This window comes from Neopsephotus bourkii, unplaced genomic scaffold (assembly GCF_033783945.1).
Source record: "Neopsephotus bourkii isolate Nb327-2 ecotype Australia unplaced genomic scaffold, CSIRO-AGI_Nbou_v1 NB_1036, whole genome shotgun sequence".
In the NCBI taxonomy this organism is placed as follows: Eukaryota; Metazoa; Chordata; class Aves; order Psittaciformes; family Psittacidae; genus Neopsephotus; species Neopsephotus bourkii.
This window is the reverse complement of record NW_026901525.1, coordinates 1,967,875-1,985,618: the sequence shown is the minus strand read 5'-3', so window position 1 is coordinate 1,985,618 and position 17,744 is coordinate 1,967,875. Positions and strand designations below refer to the sequence as shown.

The 17,744-nt window shown below is 52.5% G+C and overlaps 6 protein-coding genes across 12 annotated transcripts in view; 4 read left to right on the top strand and 2 right to left on the bottom strand.

Annotated features, from left to right (window-relative positions):
- Positions 1 to 8,245, top strand: part of ARID1A (AT-rich interaction domain 1A) — a 60,193-nt gene extending 51,948 nt beyond the window's left edge. For all 7 annotated transcript variants that reach the window (XM_061360711.1, XM_061360708.1, XM_061360707.1 and 4 more), the window contains 8 exons: positions 170 to 302; positions 665 to 837; positions 1,009 to 1,159; positions 1,318 to 1,449; positions 1,560 to 1,656; positions 3,454 to 4,327; positions 4,612 to 4,742; positions 5,232 to 8,245. In XM_061360711.1, coding sequence (XP_061216695.1) covers positions 170 to 302; positions 665 to 837; positions 1,009 to 1,159; positions 1,318 to 1,449; positions 1,560 to 1,656; positions 3,454 to 4,327; positions 4,612 to 4,742; positions 5,232 to 6,956 — 3,416 coding nt within the window. In that variant the 3' untranslated portion in view covers positions 6,957 to 8,245. The remainder of the gene's footprint in view (positions 1 to 169; positions 303 to 664; positions 838 to 1,008; positions 1,160 to 1,317; positions 1,450 to 1,559; positions 1,657 to 3,453; positions 4,328 to 4,611; positions 4,743 to 5,231) is intronic.
- STX12 (syntaxin 12) overlaps positions 1 to 17,744 on the top strand; it is a 350,272-nt gene that overhangs the window by 140,461 nt on the left and 192,067 nt on the right. The window lies entirely within an intron of this gene.
- The window catches only part of NUDC (nuclear distribution C, dynein complex regulator), an 87,202-nt gene that overhangs the window by 24,381 nt on the left and 45,077 nt on the right, over positions 1 to 17,744 (top strand). The window lies entirely within an intron of this gene.
- NR0B2 (nuclear receptor subfamily 0 group B member 2) overlaps positions 1 to 17,744 on the bottom strand; it is a 167,118-nt gene that overhangs the window by 112,755 nt on the left and 36,619 nt on the right. The window lies entirely within an intron of this gene.
- GPN2 (GPN-loop GTPase 2) overlaps positions 1 to 17,744 on the bottom strand; it is an 81,435-nt gene that overhangs the window by 36,584 nt on the left and 27,107 nt on the right. The gene's annotated exons all lie outside the window — the stretch shown is intronic.
- Positions 10,452 to 17,374, top strand: PIGV (phosphatidylinositol glycan anchor biosynthesis class V). The gene is made up of 5 exons (XM_061360700.1): positions 10,452 to 10,531; positions 11,660 to 11,764; positions 13,348 to 13,501; positions 15,113 to 16,270; positions 16,994 to 17,374. The coding sequence occupies exons 3-5, from the start codon at positions 13,415 to 13,417 to the stop codon at positions 17,282 to 17,284; spliced, it is 1,536 nt and encodes a 511-aa protein (XP_061216684.1). The 5' UTR covers positions 10,452 to 10,531; positions 11,660 to 11,764; positions 13,348 to 13,414; the 3' UTR covers positions 17,285 to 17,374.

Genomic DNA, 17,744 nt, shown 5'->3' with positions numbered 1-17,744 from the left:
GTCAGGCCCAGTGTCTTCGAAATGTTGAGCTCCTTGTACTCTTTTTGGCCGCATTTCATCTGTCCCTTGAAGGACTCTGCTCTGTGTTCTTGAGGCTGATGTTTTGGGGGGGTTTGGGGTTGCATCTGTAGGGTACAGAGGTGCTCACACCACGTTTCTGTTCTTGCAGCGGGTTCAGGCTCAATGCAGGGTCCTCAGACACCTCAGTCCACCAGCAGCTCCATGGCAGAGGGAGGAGACTTGAAGCCACCAACTCCAGCATCTACACCACACAGTCAGATGCCTCCTTTGCCAGGCATCAGGTATGAAACCATTGATTGCACCCTATTCCACTATGCTGGATGTAGACTGTGAACATGAGGGTTCCTCCTGGATCATTCCTAAAGAAGGCTGGAGACTTCAGAACCTATTTTAGTGGGGCTCCATGGCTTTGCTCCTATGTTAAGAGCTCACAGCAACATTATTGACTCTGCATTTGTGTGTAAATAATCATTTTGGGTCTGGGGACAGTGTTGTGGAAGGATAGTTCTTCGTGCCTCTGTTGGAGGAGTATGGCTAGCCCTTCTAGGGGATAGCAACACCTGAGGGGGAACGTGGGGAAAAGTATCCTGAGGATCACTATGGACCTCTCTAATCCTGTTTTTATGGGTTGTTTTTGAATCAGAAGTAACTCAGTGGGCCTTCAGGATGCCTTTGCAGATGGTAGTGATCCTACGTTCCAGAAACGGAACTCCATGACTCCAAATCCAGGGTACCAGCCCAGCATGAATACCTCTGACATGATGGGGCGCATGTCTTATGAGCCAAATAAAGATCCTTACAGCAGTATGAGGAAAGGTGAGGAAGTCCTTGCATGCTTCTCTCCCTTAAGCACTAATCCCTGTATCTGGGTGTATGGTGGAGTGTGCTGTAGCAGACCTTCTGCTTGCCCTTCTTCCCCAGAAGACAGGATATATCTTTCTGAGGCAGAGGTAGACACATTTATTGGTTCTTCTTTTACTATTCCAGCTCCAGGAAGCGATCCCTTCATGTCCTCAGGGCAGGGCCCCAACAGTGGTATGGGTGACCCTTACAATCGTGCTGCAGGTCCAGGGATGGGTAACATGGCCATGGGACAGCGGCAACACTATTCCTACGGAGGTCCTTACGACAGGGTGAGGTGGGTACTTCAGCCTGGTGAGATCCTGATCTGCTTGACTCACGTGAAGTGATGACTTTCTCTTCACTGCTGTGACTTTGCTGATCATCCTTATCCATTAGAGGAGCAAGGGTGGATTTAAATGGTTGTGGGGGGGGGTTCCCTTTGTTTCCATGTAGGACGGAACCCGGCATGGGACCTGAGGGCACCTTAGCCACGGGAACTCCGCAGCCAAACATCATGCCTTCCACCCCGGAATCGGGGATGTACTCTCCCAGCCGCTACCCACAGCAGCAGCAGCAGCAGCAAAGGTCTGTGTGGGGTCTTGCCACAAACAGCTTTTCCCACTTAGAGAGCTCTGAGACTGTGAAAGTGAAGCGTGCATCTGATCAGACAAGTAATGCATCTGTTTCTCCTCCAGACATGATTCCTATGGCAATCAATTCTCCACTCAAGGCACATCCTCGGGCAGCCCCTTCCCTAGCCAGCAAACTACCATGTACCAACAGCAACAGCAGGTAAATCATCAGAAAGCCTCTGATGTGTTTGAGACATAGAAGAGTTTTATCTGTGCAGTTACGAAAAGGGGGGAATGAAAACTTTGTGCTATGTGTTTGCTTTATGGAACATGTAGAATTAAGTGACTTAAATGGCAGGTGGGATTTTTTTCCTGTTTCCAAAAGCTGAAGTTTTCATTAGTGTTTCCAGCGTTGGGACAGCAAAACAACGTTTGGAGAAGGGAGGTTGCAGTGTTTGCAAATGGGTGAGGTCAGGAAACTTCACTGGGTTTGTCTGCCCCTCTGGAACTTTCTGAGTCCCATCGTGTTCCTGTAACATTTGAGTTCCAAGGGATCTGCTGAGTGCAGTGTTGAGCCTTTGATCTCCTGGGGACCTGTTCCAGGTGGATCCTTCTGCACAACCCAGGCCTCTTTCTGTTGGCTTTGCCTTACTGAGCCTGCAGACAAAGGCTTCAGCCCTGCCTCCACTCCATTGCCCCACTGCCTCCTACTCACTGTTCACAAAACACCGGGTTTGTTTCAGGACAGTTTGAATGAACATATTTCTCTTTCCATAATCCTTACATATGACTTGCTCTTTGTATCGGTGCCAGGACCCTGATAATTCCAAACCCTCTGGTTTAGGGGAGTGCAGAGAGGGCACTCGCTGAGCTGTGCTAAGAATAATTCCAACTGCTCTGCAGTTTGGCTCTGCAACCAGAGCCACGGGGCTCAGAGCCAAGAGTTTGGGTTACCCTGGTACTTGTCATCTTTGAAGCCCTAGAGCTCCGTCTGATGCCAGTCATGACCATGGGGCTTCTGAACAGGCTGTAGAGCATAGCCCCTTGGAGGCAAGAGAGATCTTGGAGTTCAGTTTTGTCTCAGCAATTCATTCCTTTCTCCATTTGCACTTAAAAGAAGTAGTGGGGAGAACAGTTCTCGCTCCTTTCAGTGATGTGTTTTGAAATCTACAGGAAGGGAAGAGGCAGGAAGTACAGCAGGTTTTAATGCATCTTGTTTGCTTCAGCAGAAACCTGTTTTCTGGGAAATAAAAGAGAAGTAGGGCCTGATAAAATTCCTGGATGTGAGAGGAAACAAGTGCGGGTGCATGGTTTGGTTTGTGGTGAACAGCAGCCCTGAGTCTTTCCTACAGGAAAGTCCTTTCTGTGGGCAGACTTCTGCCCCCAAGGCATCCTTGTAGAATCCACAAGGAAAGTACCCAGCCAGCCACAAGGAATTGGTCCTGGCTTGTGGATTTGAAAGACTGATCCAGCCTCATGCTGGATATGGCTAAGAACAAGACAACTCTTGCCCTCTTACAAGCCATGCTATGGAGCAACAGTACCCACTGAGGGTTGGATTGCTTGTTTCTAAGCACCTCCAATATGAAGGCAGACTGAGAAAGCTGGGGCTGTTCAACCTGGAGAAGAGAAGCTGCGTGGAGACCTCAGGGCAGCTTCCAGTGTCTGAAGGTGGCTACAAGGGTGCTGGAGAGGGGCTCTGCATCAGGAGCTGTAGTGATAGGACAAGGGGTAATGGGTTCAAACTGAAACAGGGGCAGTTCAGGTTAGATATAAGGAAGTTCTTTACTGTGAGAGTGGTGAGGCACTGGCACAGGGTGTCTGAAGAAGAGGTAAATGCTCCATCCCTGGCAGTGTTCAAGGCCAGGTTGAACAGAGCCTTGGGTGTCACGGTCTATTGTGAAGTGTCCCTGCCCATGGCAGGGTTTGGAGCTGGATGATCTGAAGGTCCTTTCCAGCCCCAGACCATTCTGTGATTCTAAGCAATCTCATGTTGATGCCTTTCTTTTCCCTGTAGAATTACAAGCGGCCAATGGATGGCAGCTACGGCCCCCCCGCAAAGCGGCACGAAGGGGAGATGTACAACGTACCATACAGCGCCGGGCAGGGGCAGACCCAGCAGCAGCTGCCTCCAGCACAGAGCCAGCAACCCAGCCAGCAGCAAACTGCACAGCCGTCTCCACAGCAGGACCTGTATAACCAGTATGGGAGTACATACCCTGCTGCTGACCGCCGCGCTGCCGGAGGGCCTCAGAACCAGTTCCCATTCCAATTTGGCAGAGACAGGGTCTCGGCTCCCCCAGGCTCCAATGCTCAGCAGAACATGCCTCCTCAGATGATGGGGGGTCCCATACAGTCTACTCCAGAGGGCCCACAGCAAGGTGCCATGTGGCAGGGGCGCAACGAAATAGGGTACAGCTATCCGAACCGGCAGAGCACGGGCTCTGCGCCCCAGGGGCCTGCTTACCATGGAGTGACTCGAACAGATGACATCCTGCATTCAGACCAGAGGGTCAACCATGAGGGACCATGGCCTTCCCATGGGAACCGGCAACCTCCTTATGGTCCCTCTGCCCCTGTGCCCCCAATGACCAGGCCCCCCCAGTCTAACTACCAGACCGCCCCTAGCATGCAGAATCACATTCCTCAGGTATCCAGCCCAGCACCTCTGCCCAGACCTCTGGAGAATCGCACTTCTCCCAGTAAATCTCCGTTCCTGCACTCGGGGATGAAAATGCAGAAGGCAGGACCACCAGTCCCTGCCTCGCATATAACACCAGCAGCTGTACAGCCCCCCATGATCCGACGAGACATCACCTTCCCTCCGGGATCAGTAGAAGCAACGCAACCTGTGTTGAAGCAGAGGAGACGCCTGACAGCAAAAGATATCGGTAAGAGGAAACTCCTGCTTTTCTGCTTGTGCCTGCCCAGGGGATGGATGCTGCCATTACCCTTCGGTACTGCCAAGTGGAAGGGCTCTGGTGACTTTGAAAGAGGCCTAGTTGGGGTTTCAGACATTGTTTTGGCATTGTCCATGTGGAGATTGCGGGTACATACAGTCTGTACATCACCTTAAACAAGCTTTGCTCTTTGTGGATCCAAAAAGCAGTATCAAGTATCTCCTTTTTTGTTTTTAAACTCCAGGAGCTGGAAGTATCATGTGTTTATGTTACAGGAACTCCTGAAGCCTGGAGAGTGATGATGTCTCTGAAGTCTGGGCTGCTAGCTGAAAGTACGTGGGCCTTAGATACCATAAACATCCTGCTCTATGATGACAACAGCATAATGACCTTCAACCTCAGCCAGGTGCGTGCAGATGTTCTCTCATGCAGGTCTTTGAAGTGCTAATTGTGTAGGGTTTTCTGTCAGCGAGATAGCAACAAGCAGCTCCTGCCCTTGTAGGGCCAGACCCTGGGATGTCCCTGGACGCATGGAGCGTGCCAGGTTGGAAACGAGTATGAAATCTGGGGAGCTGTGCACTGCTTACTCACTGGCCCATGTCATTTATACATCCAAGAGCACTTGTGTTTGCACAAGTGTATGTATGTGTTTGGGAGGTGGCTTGGATGCTGACTGTCAGCACCTTGGTTTTGTCGTCTTCCCTTTCTCAGAGGACAGAAAACTCTGCTTTGCAAACAGTTATTGCCAGCAGGAAAAGACCCCAGTAATTACGAGCACAGCTTAAATTCTTAGCTCTTTATGCCTTGCTTCCCCAGTTGCTCGCATTGGCCTAAGTTGTTTTCTGATCACTGTTCTCTTCCTTCCTTCCCCTCCTATTTTTCCTCTCCCTCTTAGCTGCCAGGCTTGCTGGAACTCTTGGTGGAGTATTTCCGGCGCTGCCTGATCGAGATCTTTGGGATCTTGAAGGAATACGAGGTGGGAGACCCAGGGCAAAGAACACTATTAGATCCCGAAAGGTTCTGCAAGTCTTCAGCTTCCTCTCCTGAAGAAGGGGAGGAGGATGATGAACCACAGAGCCTGAACTGTGAGGAGGAAGACGAGGATGAGGAAGAGGAGGAGGCTGCGTTTTCGAGCAAGGACAAAGTACCTCTAGAGAGCAGCGAGGAAAAACTAGTTAGTAAATTTGACAAGCTTCCAGTCAAGGTGGTGCAGAAAAATGACCCCTTTGTGGTAGATTATTCAGACAAGCTGGGGCGGGTGCAGGAGTTCGAGAGCGGGCTGCTGCACTGGCGGATCGGCGGCGGCGACACCACCGAGCACATCCAGACCCACTTTGAGAGCAAGACGGAGCTACCTTTGACTCACAAACGAGCTTCCTGCACCTCTGTCCTGAGGAAACGTGCAGCAGCTGAGAGCAATCCGAGCACTAGGGAAGGAGAGACTCCTCCATCCGACAGCTCCTCGGAGAAGAGGATAACTGCCACCATGGATGACATGCTGTCGGCACGTTCGGGTGCCTTGGCAGGGGAGGAGGAAGAGGTTAAAGCTCTGGAAACGGCAAAGGAAAGCAGCAAGTTTCCCTTTGGCATTAATCCAGCTCAGAGCCACAGAAACATCAAAATCCTGGAGGATGAACCTCACAGTAAGGACGAGACACCCCTGTGCACCCTCCTGGACTGGCAGGACTCTCTGGCGAAGCGCTGCATTTGTGTCTCTAACATCATCAGGAGTTTATCGTTCGTGCCGGGCAATGACTTTGAAATGTCAAAACATCCCGGGCTGCTGCTGATTCTAGGGAAGTTGATTCTCTTACACCACAAGCATCCAGAACGCAAACAGGCACCCCTGACCTATGAGAAAGAGGAGGAGCAGGACCAAGGGGTGAGCTGCAACAAGGTGGAGTGGTGGTGGGACTGCTTGGAGATGCTGCGTGAAAATACACTGGTCACGTTGGCCAACATTTCTGGCCAGCTGGACCTCTCCCCTTACCCAGAAAGCATCTGTTTGCCTATCCTGGATGGACTCCTCCACTGGGCAGTATGTCCATCAGCAGAGGCCCAGGATCCCTTCCCAACACTGGGGCCCAATGCGGTCCTCTCCCCTCAGAGACTGGTTTTGGAAACACTCAGCAAACTCAGCATCCAGGACAACAATGTGGATTTGATTCTTGCAACTCCCCCCTTCAGTCGCTTGGAGAAGCTGTACAGCACCATGGTGCGGTTCCTTAGTGACAGAAAGAACCCGGTGTGTCGAGAGATGGCTGTGGTACTACTGGCCAACTTGGCACAGGGGGACAGCCTGGCAGCAAGAGCGATTGCTGTGCAGAAGGGCAGCATTGGCAACTTGCTGGGCTTTTTGGAGGACAGCCTGGCCGCCACGCAGTTCCAGCAGAGCCAGGCCAGCTTGATGCACATGCAGAACCCACCCTTTGAGTCGACGAGCGTGGACATGATGCGCCGGGCTGCTCGGGCGCTGCTCGCCCTGGCCAAGGTGGACGAGAACCACTCGGAGTTCACGTTATACGAGTCGCGGCTGTTGGACATCTCCGTGTCGCCTTTGATGAACTCTTTGGTTTCACAAGTTATTTGTGATGTACTGTTTTTAATTGGCCAGTCATGACAGCTGTGGGATCCGAGCCCCTGTGTGCGTGTGCGTGAGTGGAGAACTTAGAAACTGACTGTTGCCCTTTATTTATGCAAAACCACCTCAGAATCCACTGTCTACCCTGCGCTGTCCTGCTTCTCCCTTGGGGAATGATGTCCCCGTTCCCCCTCCCTTTCCCCTGCCCTTCAAATTTGTCCTGAATCCCTTATTAAAGGAGACAAAGTTCTGTCTACATAGAAGACTTTTTTTTTTATTTTAACCAAAGTTACTGTCGTTTACAGTGAGTTTGGGGAAACGACTTTGCCGTGTTATCACATTGACAGGCACCACTTTCCTAACTGTTTTTAATGGTAAAACTCTTGAAGGACAAAAACAAACCCCAAGCGACTGCTGAACTCCGTGTGGTTTTATCGTTGTACATTCACAATCTTGCAGGAACCAAGAAGTTAACCAGTGGTGAACAGACCTTGTCCAAGGGAGGCCTGTGCAGTAGCGTGTAGAACTTCATGTACTGTACACCTTAAACTGTAAAACATACTGTAATAATGTCTCACCTGGAAAACAAAAAAAAGAGAAAAAAGAGAAAAAAAAAAAGAAGAAAAAAGCTGGCTCAGCAGCAAGCTGTAGTTTTTAAAAACGTTTTTAGTTAATGTTGAGGAGAAAAACAAAAAAAAAGGCTTTTCCCCCAAAGTATCATGTGTGAACCTACAACACCCTGACCTCTTTCTCTCTTCCTCCTTGATTGTATGAATAACCCTGAGATCACCTCTTAGAACTGGTTTTAACCTTTAGCCGCAGCCCGACCGCTGCCACGTGTGTATATATATATGACGTTGTACATTGCACATACCCTAAGATCCCTCGCAGTTTTGTCCCCCTCTCCCTTCCCCTTTATAGTATGACGAGTTAAACGAGTTGATGACCTGCAAAAGCGAGACACAATTATTTAATCTCTTGCCAGACATCCCTCCCTGGAGGATGCTGTACAGGTCTCTGTGTATAAAGTCATTGCTGTCTCAGCAGCCAATCAACTTATAGTTTTATTTTTTTCCTGGTTTTGTTTTCTTTCTAATCGAGGTGTGAAAAAGTTCTAGGTTCAGTTGAAGTTCCTGATGAAGAAACACAATTGAGATTTTTCAGTGATGAATTCTGCATATTTGTATTTCAGACGATGTAGCTAAAAACTTGATGTAAATTCCTCCCTTTTTTCCTTTTTTGGCTTAATGAATATCATTTATTCAGTATGAAATCTTTATACTATATGTTCCACGTGTTAAGAATAAATGTACATTAAATCTTGGTAAGATGTTTGTAAGGGTTTTCTTTATTAGCAGAACGAGGAGGTAACTTCAGTGCTGTCAGGTCTGGTAGAGGTGATGTTGTAGGTCAGCTCCTTACCACGCAGCAGAGAGGCCTCAAAGGTCCAGCGTGGTGCAGTGGTGCTTGGAGACCCTGGTGCTCTGGCTTGTTTCAGTGGTGGAGGTTTTTCTTAGTGCTGCCTAGGGTTAGGATCTGCAGTGTGAGGTGAAGCTATGGCAGGGAGGCTCGCAGTTCACAGGCTTGGAAAGGCTGCTGCTTGCAAGGGAGGCGGTTCCCATCCAGCTCTGTAGAATGGAAAACTCCCATTCCCACCCATTTTTCACGTTTTCTTGGAAGCGTGGTGAGAGTCCGGGTTTTCCAGTGGCCGGAGCTCGGCTGCCCTTCAGCAAACAGCCAGAGTTGAGGCTCTTCAGGTGCAAATCTGCCCCTTCTCAGGGGTTAGGAAATGGGTATTTTTACTTAGCCTGAAGCTTTATGCTCAGAGGATTCTAGAAGCAGGCTGGCTCCAACTGCATGGAGCTCATATAAGCAAAAGAGCCAGTTAAAGAGAAGCTTTCTTAAAGGTAGACATGGTTTTTGTTCAGATCTCCTTGGTTTATCCTGCTGTAGACCGTTCCTAGGAAGCTCTCTGATCCCAGAGCCCTCCCTTGGCTGTGTCCCTTAAACTTCAGAATGCTGGGAGTAATGGTGCCAGAATAACTGAAGTCTTCTCTGTAAGGTCTCTTTATCAGCAGGAATTGCAGGAGTTCTTTGCCTGGTAGAGGAAGAGTCCCTAACATGCGTTTCTTAAGAGACAGGAACGGTGCTGGTGCTTCCTTGGCTTTCAAACAGACTGGATGGAAAGCGAGTTGTGAGATAAGAATTGTGCTGGGCTTTGCCAGTCTGTGACAGTGTTGCTGATTTAAACCCATCATCTCTGATAATTCAGTTTTGTGTTCCAGGAGCTCTGTTGCATCTGAATTAACGTCATCATTTCACTTCTTTTCCTGAACAGAAGGGACCGCAGCAGCATGGGTGATGAAGGTAATGTGAGCAGCTTCTCTCCAGCTTCTGTGCTCATCTTACTGTGAATTGAGTCATAAGTGAATGCTGCACTGGGGGGGGGGAAGAGCAGTCACACGTGGTGCCAACCACCTGCTTCACCAGTGGATAACAGCACAACCAGTTCATCCAAAGGGAGCAGTTCTGCTCTCCCAGTGCTTTAGGCACCACACACAGCGCTCATATGCTTCTCAAATGGTTAAAACAGCATCAGTGAAGACTTAGTGAAGTGAGAAGGAGCCGTGCTCACTGTAACTGGGGAGTACTTTGAGCCACAACTGATTTCAAACTGAACTTGGCTGCCCCGAATGCATCCAGTCCTTGATGCTTTGGCCTCATTTGTACCTAGAGCTTTCCCTTTCTGCAGGCATTCCTTAAACACAGGCCTCTCGTTGACCCCAGCCCCTTTTCCAAGGGGAAACCTTGAGTTCTTCCCAAGTCACAGCCTCGAACAATAGCACTCGAGGAGTCTCCCTTGAAGACTCACTGACTCCTCTGTCATTCCTGCAGCTGGTACAGTCAGGCTGATGCTAAGGTGTGTTTTAAGCACCAAGACCTGCTGCTCTTTACCCACGCTGTCATGTGCTGCTGTCATGTGCTGCTGCCATGGCTTGACATCGCATGTGGTTGGGGTGAGAGCAGCATCTGCCTCCATCAGCATGTGGAGGAGATCCCAAGGGAAACCTGCCCACCCTCGTGTACCAGTAAGTAATTAATAGCATGCACTTATTCCCAGCCTATTGTTATGTGATGTGTTGCTTAATGCCTCTTGCCAGAAGGCTCGTGCCAGTGTTGCAGCCGCCGTGGTTTGTGTTGGTGCCTCTCCAGCTCTTAACACCTCTTCCTGCTGGCAGGCAGTGCCTGCATCAGTGGGACCATGCCATCATGGAATGGTTTGTGGTGGAAGGGACTTTAAACCTCATCCAGTTCCGACACCTTCCACTGGAGCAGCTTGCTCCAAGCCCCTGTGTCCAACCTGGCCTTGCGCACTGCCAGGGATGGGGCAGCCACAGCTTCTCTGGGCACCCTGTGACTGCGCCTCAGCACCCTCACAGGCCCTTAACAAAGATGGCGCCGCCCATCCCTTCCCGTCCCGACACACACATACACACATATACACACGTGTTACCTGCCGCCACGTGACGCGGCGCGCGCAGCCCCGGAAGGGGCGGGGCCGGAAGCGGGCGGTGGGATGGAGCCGGCGCGGGAGCCGCGCGCCGGGCGCTCAGGTGGGAGGGGGGGAAGAGGCGGGGCCGCGCGCGCACCGAGGGTGGGGGGGGAAGGGGCGGGGCCTCATCCCCCCTCCCCTCACAAAGGCACCGCCCCCTTGGAGCCCCCCTGAGGGCCGGGCCCAGCGCCGCCATGGGGGCCCAGCGGGCTGTGTGGGAGCACCCTGCGGTGGTGGAGGGTGTCCCCGCCCGCGGCGGGGATGGCGCTGGGGGAGCTTTGAGCCCCCTTCCAGTCCAAGCGGTGATTCTGTGCACTGGGGGGGCCCGCCTGTGCTGAGGGGAGCACACACACACTCCCCCCTCATCTCCACTCGAGCCCTTGGGCCGCTGTTAACCTCAGCCGGAGGCCGCAGGGTGCAGGCCCGCCTCGTCCCTCAGCAAGGGAAGGGACCCTGCGGTTCCATTCCGTCCGGTTAAGTGCTGGTCACCGGCTGCAGCGGCCTCGTCCCGTTGGAAGGACGGAGCAGGAGTCCCGGAGCTGGCCTGAGCGGGGTTTGTGCCGTTGCCGTGTGCGATGGCCCAGGCAGGAGGTGCGAGCACACAGGGAAGCGGCCGCCATGCGTTGTCATGCCTAGGCCTGACCCAGCTCCCACAGCGGCTCCGCAGCGAGCGGTCAGGTCCTGGCTTTGATCCGCTTCTACTCACACACGAGCTGTTGTCAGAGGAGGAAGGGGTGGAACTGCCCCCGTTGCCTTTGGATGTGGGTGAAGCAGCGCTGCGGCTGCAGCCTCCAGGCCCAGACCCCCTGAAACAAGCATTGGGTGAACGCGATTCCTAAAGCCGTGTTTCAGAACGGGTTTACAGCGAGAACCGGAGCGTGCCTTGACCCTGCAGCGCGTTGGAGAAGTACCGGGACGTGCCCAAACCCTCGCGCTCCCACTGCTCCTGCACGTTTCCCGGCAGGAACCCTGTGTCCCAGCAGCGCGGCTGTGGCGAGTGCCTGCTGCCACCGGCTGGCCAGCGGCCTGCAGTGCGCCTCCGGCCCCCGTGTACATCATTCACACAGCGCCTGGTCCGTTGGGATCCGCGGCTTTGAGCGCGGTTCCCACCCCAGAGACTCCTTTCATTAAGGTTTTGCACCTTTTAAACCCACTTTTGCCTTTCTCTGTCCTCTCTCCGTTCATGCAGGTGCTCCTTCAGGGACAGAGCCATTCCAGCCCTGACACCGTTCACCAGCGGAAGGCTGACTGTGGGCTGCAGCAATCCGTAGCCTTCCCCACGTGCTGGTACAAGGTGCGCTGCGTCGTCATAGGAACAGACTTTCTAAGCTGGTTGCTTGGAGCCTTGGCACACTCATGCGAGGAGGCTTCTCTGTCTGCTCCTTATCAAGTGTTTCAAGCACTGGGACTATTTGTGCTGCTGTGCTTCAATCAGCTTTGCAGCTGTGAATGTGCTTTAATAGAATTTACAGCTGGGCCGAGGTATCCCCTCTCTTAAAATAACATTGCAGCTTGTGCCTCCCACCAGCTGCTTTGTCTGTAGCTGTGGATGCTCTGGAGCAAAAGGAGAACACAAGCAAAGCCTAAAGTCTTGTGTGTGGCTAAATAGGAAGCATAATCCTTTGGTTTGGGACTGCAACTACCAACAAGCGTGTTTGGATCTTGGTTTTAGCGCTGCTGATGATTTGCTTTCTGCTCTCTCATGCAGTTTTTAACCTGCTAGGGGTTTTCTTTCCTTCACTGGTGAAATGGTAATAGGAAAACCTTGGAGTGGTTTCGGATCATCAAGTGATTTGTTTGGGGGTCTTTATGTGTTGTAAAGCCCTGGATCAAAAGGATGGCAGGTGGGAAATAGCGCAGGATGTGGTGTCACTGGAACCCAGCGAGATGTGGGTCTTCTGTTTCTCAAACTGAAAAGCAGTTGGTGGCTGGGGAACCAACGGAAGAAATGTGTTATCTTAAAGAGCTGCAAACAGATACTGCCTTCCATGGTGCTGGGCCAGGCGCTTTCAGAGCTGGTCCCATGACATCAATCCAGAATATGCATCAATGAAAGCAGGGAGACTCCACAAAGCATTCTAAATCTTGCAGGTGAGGTTTGTAGGGAAGAGGTGGACAAGAGCTGCCTGAGCACATGTGGTTTGCTTAATAGGCAGATGCCCTCACCCCAGAGTCCAGGACCCCTGCCAAACTACTGGAATACTGAGAGTGTCACATCCTGGAGGTGCCGCTGCTGCTGGATGCAAGGGCTGGGGGGAAGCACCTCAGCCTTGCTCTGATGGAGCTTGTGGTGTCAGTGCCGTGGAGGCAGCTGGATAAAGCTGTCCTTGGCTTCCCAGGGCAAACACAGGGCAGGGAGCGGGAGGAGGTGAGAGCGTGTCTGGCATCACCCACTCAGCAGCTGCTCACACAGATGTTGCACTCAGAGGCCACAGTTGAATTCTGTCTCTATTCCAAAGAAAAGCCTCGACACAAGCCCAGGTTTAAATCCCATTCAGCACACTGGAGCCTGAATGTGTGTGCAGACACTTGGCAGGGGCCTGGCGTGAGGTGCTGGTGTTTCTGCTGAGGCAGCTGCTGAGGAGGCCTGTCTGTGCCTGGGATTTACATTGGCCTGTAAGAAATGGGCAGAGAGTCAGGAGTCGCCTCTCTCCTCTGCATCCTGGCCAAGGGTAAGAAGCCAGGGTTGGGGTTTTTTAATAGGAACAATATCAAAGAGGTTTTCTGCATCATCTCCCAGATCTGTGATTTCCTTTGTAAGTGACTTGTTCATACAGATTCGCAGCTCTTTGAAGTCCCTAACAGTAACTAAAGGCACATCACTTACTAACATGGCTGAAACACCTTTCTGTGTCTGTCCTCTGTTTATCAACTCAGGTTTCCAAACCCAGAGGGAGCATTCCCATGGCACCCGTGACCTACTGAGGCAACTTGAGAGCACAGGATGGAGGTGGTGAGCAGCACAGACCCCCACCTCCGAGAGGTGGTGTGGTTTGCAGTGCGCTGCAGAGCCCTGACCCTTCTGCTGCAGGCAAGTCCCCTGTTCTCAATCCAAAGCTGCTGTGACATCCGTTGTTTGCTGCTCCCAGGCTTCTCTTTTCAGTGTCCTTGAGCTGGCTGGTTCTGCCTGGTTGGGAAACCATCTCCTCCTGTGGAGAACCCACAGCCCAGCTGCATCCAGAGGGGCAGGTTGCTGTGGAGTAAAATCATGTCCATGTAACTTAACGTGTTTTCATGCTGCTGTTGCAAGAGGCTGGTTTGGCAGCACAAGAGGCTGAAGTCTCTGTTTATCCATAGAAAAGGAACAGTAATCTCCTCCTGTGTGTTCCTTCTAAGTCTCCTCTCCAGAGTTATCGTTCTCTGAGCATGGTTGCTCACTCCATCCATCCTACCTGTGTGTACCAAAACAGGCAGCAGTGTCAGGCTGCAGCCATGGCCCTCCTGAAACAACATCAGCCTGAGAAAGACGGCTTTAACCTGACTGAGCTGAGCTCTTAGGCAGAAGCTCTTCCCTGTGAGGGTGCTGAGGCGCTGGCACAGGGTGCCCAGAGAAGCTGTGGCTGCCCCATCCCTGGCAGTGCTCAAGGCCAGGTTGGACACAGGGGCTTGGAGCAAGCTGCTCCAGTGGAAGGGGTCCCTGCCCGTGGCAGGGGTTGGAGCTGGAGGAGCTTTAAGGTCCTTTCCAACACAAAACTGTTTGCTGATTCTACAAAAGCTGGTGAGCAGCAGCAGGGCTCCCAGCCAGCTGGCAGGTTGTGGCAGCCCCGCTCACCACAGGGTAGGACAGAGTGGAACCATCAGCTGAGAGGAAAGACTCCGTGTTACAATGCCAGAGCCCTGGTTAGACCAGATATGTGCTTCATGGTAAACCAGTGCCTTTGTATGTCTTTTAGTCCCAGTTTGTTCAGTGTGGCCTTTTTTCTCTGCCAAGGCTGAACTCATTGCAGGGGACTCATCCCAATCTACATGTAGTTAAGCTACAAAACTTACCATCTGAGGTTTTTGGGGATTTGGGGGTTTTGAAGCATGTTTTCCTTTGGCACTACATAACAATGCATTAAGTTAGATGCTCCCTATCTCATGGACTTCCTGGGGTTTTCTCTCACCTTTTATAACATGGCCAGCACCACAAGCTCCTGGAGGCAGAGGGTGTGCATTGTGCTTCCTCAGCTCCAGAAAGCAAACACCAAGCTGCAGAGGAGATGGGCATCTAGAGACTAGAGAAGGGGACTGGGAATCATCTGCTGTCTTCTGCATCAGTTTGCTCTGGGAAAATCTTTTGTCTCCTCTCCCTTGTGTGTCAGCTGGGACAATGATGCCACATGCAGTAGAACAGGAGGCTCCCCAGTGCTGCAGAGCTGCCTGGAGTGCAGGTATGCAGTTAGATGGGGTTGAGCATCTTTCCCTGTCCATTTCCACGGGGATTCGTGCTGGGTATGTTCCAGAGCTTTATTCAGGTCAGATGTAAGTGCCCCAAGAGATTGCGTTTGCACCTTTTCACAGGTATCCTCACCACAGAGCCCTGCAGCCTGGCTTCTGTGCTGCTCCTGTCCCCTTCTTTGGAACCCAGGGGTCTTCCTATTCAGTGCTTTCAGTAGGGTGCCAAACTTGTGCTGGACTTCAATCCTCTCTTCTTTTCTAGGCTCTCTTCAACCTCCTGATCCCAGACCATGCTGCGGACGCCTTCTCCCCGCCTCGCCTGTCCCAGCCTGGCCTGTGGGACGTGCTGCTGGAGCAGCTGCTGGGTGGGCTGTCCCGCTGGGACGCAGAGCACTTCCTCTTCATCGCCGAGCGCGGTTACCTGTACGAGCACAACTGTGCCTTCTTCCCACTGTACCCCCTGAGCCTGCGAGCCGTGGCCGAGGGGGCTCTGTGGCCCCTGCAGTGGCTGCTGTGTGTGCGGAGCCGCCTGCTGCTCTCAGCTGTGCTGCTCAACTCCCTCTTCTCTGCCCTGGCAGCCGCTGCCCTCTATCAGCTGGGCTGCCTTGTGCTGCAGTGTCGCAGGGTGGCTTTCCTCGCTGCCATCCTCTTTTCAGTCAGCCCTGCCAGTGTATTTATGGCAGCTGCTTACTCAGAGAGCATGTTTGCCTTCCTGGCATTCAGTGCCATGTGGCAACTGGAGAAGGGGCAGAGCTGGCTCAGTGGTCTGCTCTTCTCCCTTGCGGCTGGGGTGCGGGCCAACGGGCTTGTTAATGCTGGCTTCTTTCTCTACTCCTGCAGTAAATGCTTTGCCCTCCAGCTCCAGGTGGGTTCAGGGTCAGTAAGAAAGCTCCCTCTGTTGTGGAAGCAGCTCCTCAGCGCGGTGTCTTCCGTGGTTCTGATGTGTGCTGGGATTTTTCTACCTTTTGCTTTATTTCAGTATTATGCCTATGTGAGGTTCTGTCATCCTGGAACCAGCCTGGAGCAGACTGTTCCTAAGCCACTGGTCCAGCTGGCTCTGGACAAGGGCTATTCTCTGGCAGCCCCAAATGGGGTTAAACCCCCTTGGTGCTCCCAGCAGGTCCCTGTGGCCTATTCCTATATTCAAGACACTTACTGGAATGTTGGCTTTCTCAGGTATTTCGAGCTCAGACAGATACCAAATTTCTTGCTTGCTTTGCCTGTCACGCTTCTGGGCTCATGGGCTGCCTGCGCTTACATGAGTGCAAACCCGCGGCACTGCCTGACTCTTGGTTTAGAGAGAAGAAAGAGGGAAGAGGAGGATAAACCAAGAGCTGGATTTTGCTGCCCCGCTGTCTTCGTCTATGTGGTCCATGCCACGGTCCTGCTGGCATTCGGGTTCTTCTGCATGCACGTGCAGGTAGGACGTTGGTAGCAACACACAGGGGTGATTTCTCAAGGGGAATGTACTGTGGGGGATGCAGCAGTGACCGTCACAGCCGAGGTTGTCCCAGCTGCAGGACAGCACAGGGCAATGCAAACAAAAAGCATTGCCTTTCCTCTTCAGGAGCTGCCTGCACAGGGAGTTTCCAAAGCGAGAGTTCCCAAGGGAAGCTGGCCAGGTCTTCAGTGTCGTGAGGATGCTGGGACGGGGATCAAACGGTCCAGCTGGTGTTGGGTGGTATTTGATGTGTGTAAGGCCACTGCTGGAGGACAAAGCTTGTTGTATTGGGCTGAGCTTAATGGATGGCAATGAAAGGAGCCAGAACCTGTCACTAGACCCTATGAAGTGTTTGTTGGTCTTAAGGACACTAATAGTGGCACTAAAGGGTGGGTGTTCCAGTGAAAAAGCAGTTGAAGAGTGAGGTTCAAGTGTCCCCTGAAGCTGAGCTGTTCAGCAAGGAGTGGCAAAGAGTTTAAACCCTGGGGACCACTTGGCTGCTTACACAAACGTTGTCACAGTTAAAGCAGGTTGAGCTGAGAGGTGTTTGATTTCCCTGTACTAAACCTCCACACCATGAGTATTTCAGCCCCCATTGTCAGCACTCTGAGGCAGGTTGGTGGCTCCTGCCATGCCTCAGTGCCAGGGCTGGTGACAGGCAGAGACCTGCAGCGATGTGATTTGTGCTCTGCTTGTTCTCAGGTGCTGACCCGATTGCTCCACTCCTCCTCTCCCATCCTGTACTGGTTCTCCGCTCACCTCCTTCAGGAATACGAACCTTTACTCCGGAGTGAAGGGACTGATGATCAAACCTCTGCACCTCGCTATGAGGAATCTCTTCAGGGTAAATCTGGTTCCTGTGAGAACCCGGTGGTGAGGCTGGTGCTGAACTGCAGATCCATCACCCCGCTCAGCAGATGCATCCTCGGATTCTCCCTGTCCTACTGGCTGCTGGGGCTGGTTCTGCACTGCAACTTCTTGCCGTGGACATAGCGCGGGGCGCGTTGGTGCGGGCTGGTTGCGGGGCAGCAGCACTGGTCACAACTGAAACCCACTTGTTGAAGAAAGCCTGATGTACGTGTAGTGATGCTGTAGTCTCGGTTACAAAGGAGTTACCCCTCAGTAGGAGCGTGCAGAGCTGTTGCTGTGTCCAAACCGGGCACGTTCTCTTTGCTGTGATGCTGCAGCATCCCACCCCCTCTGCTGTCAGTACTGATAGCCAGCATTCCTGGGACGGAGCACCTTGGTTCCTGTCTTCTAGGGGAAATACTGCTGCTGAGCAACTATTTATGGCGAGGATCTGTGTCCATCACATCCCCATCCATCGGGAAACCTCTGGGATGCGCCCTTCACGGCAGGGAGGGTCCTGCTGCCATGGAGCCGCTCGGGCCTCTGCGGCTCCTTCTCTTCCAAGGCGTTTTCCCCGGCTCCGGCCGGGACCCGCGGTGCGGGC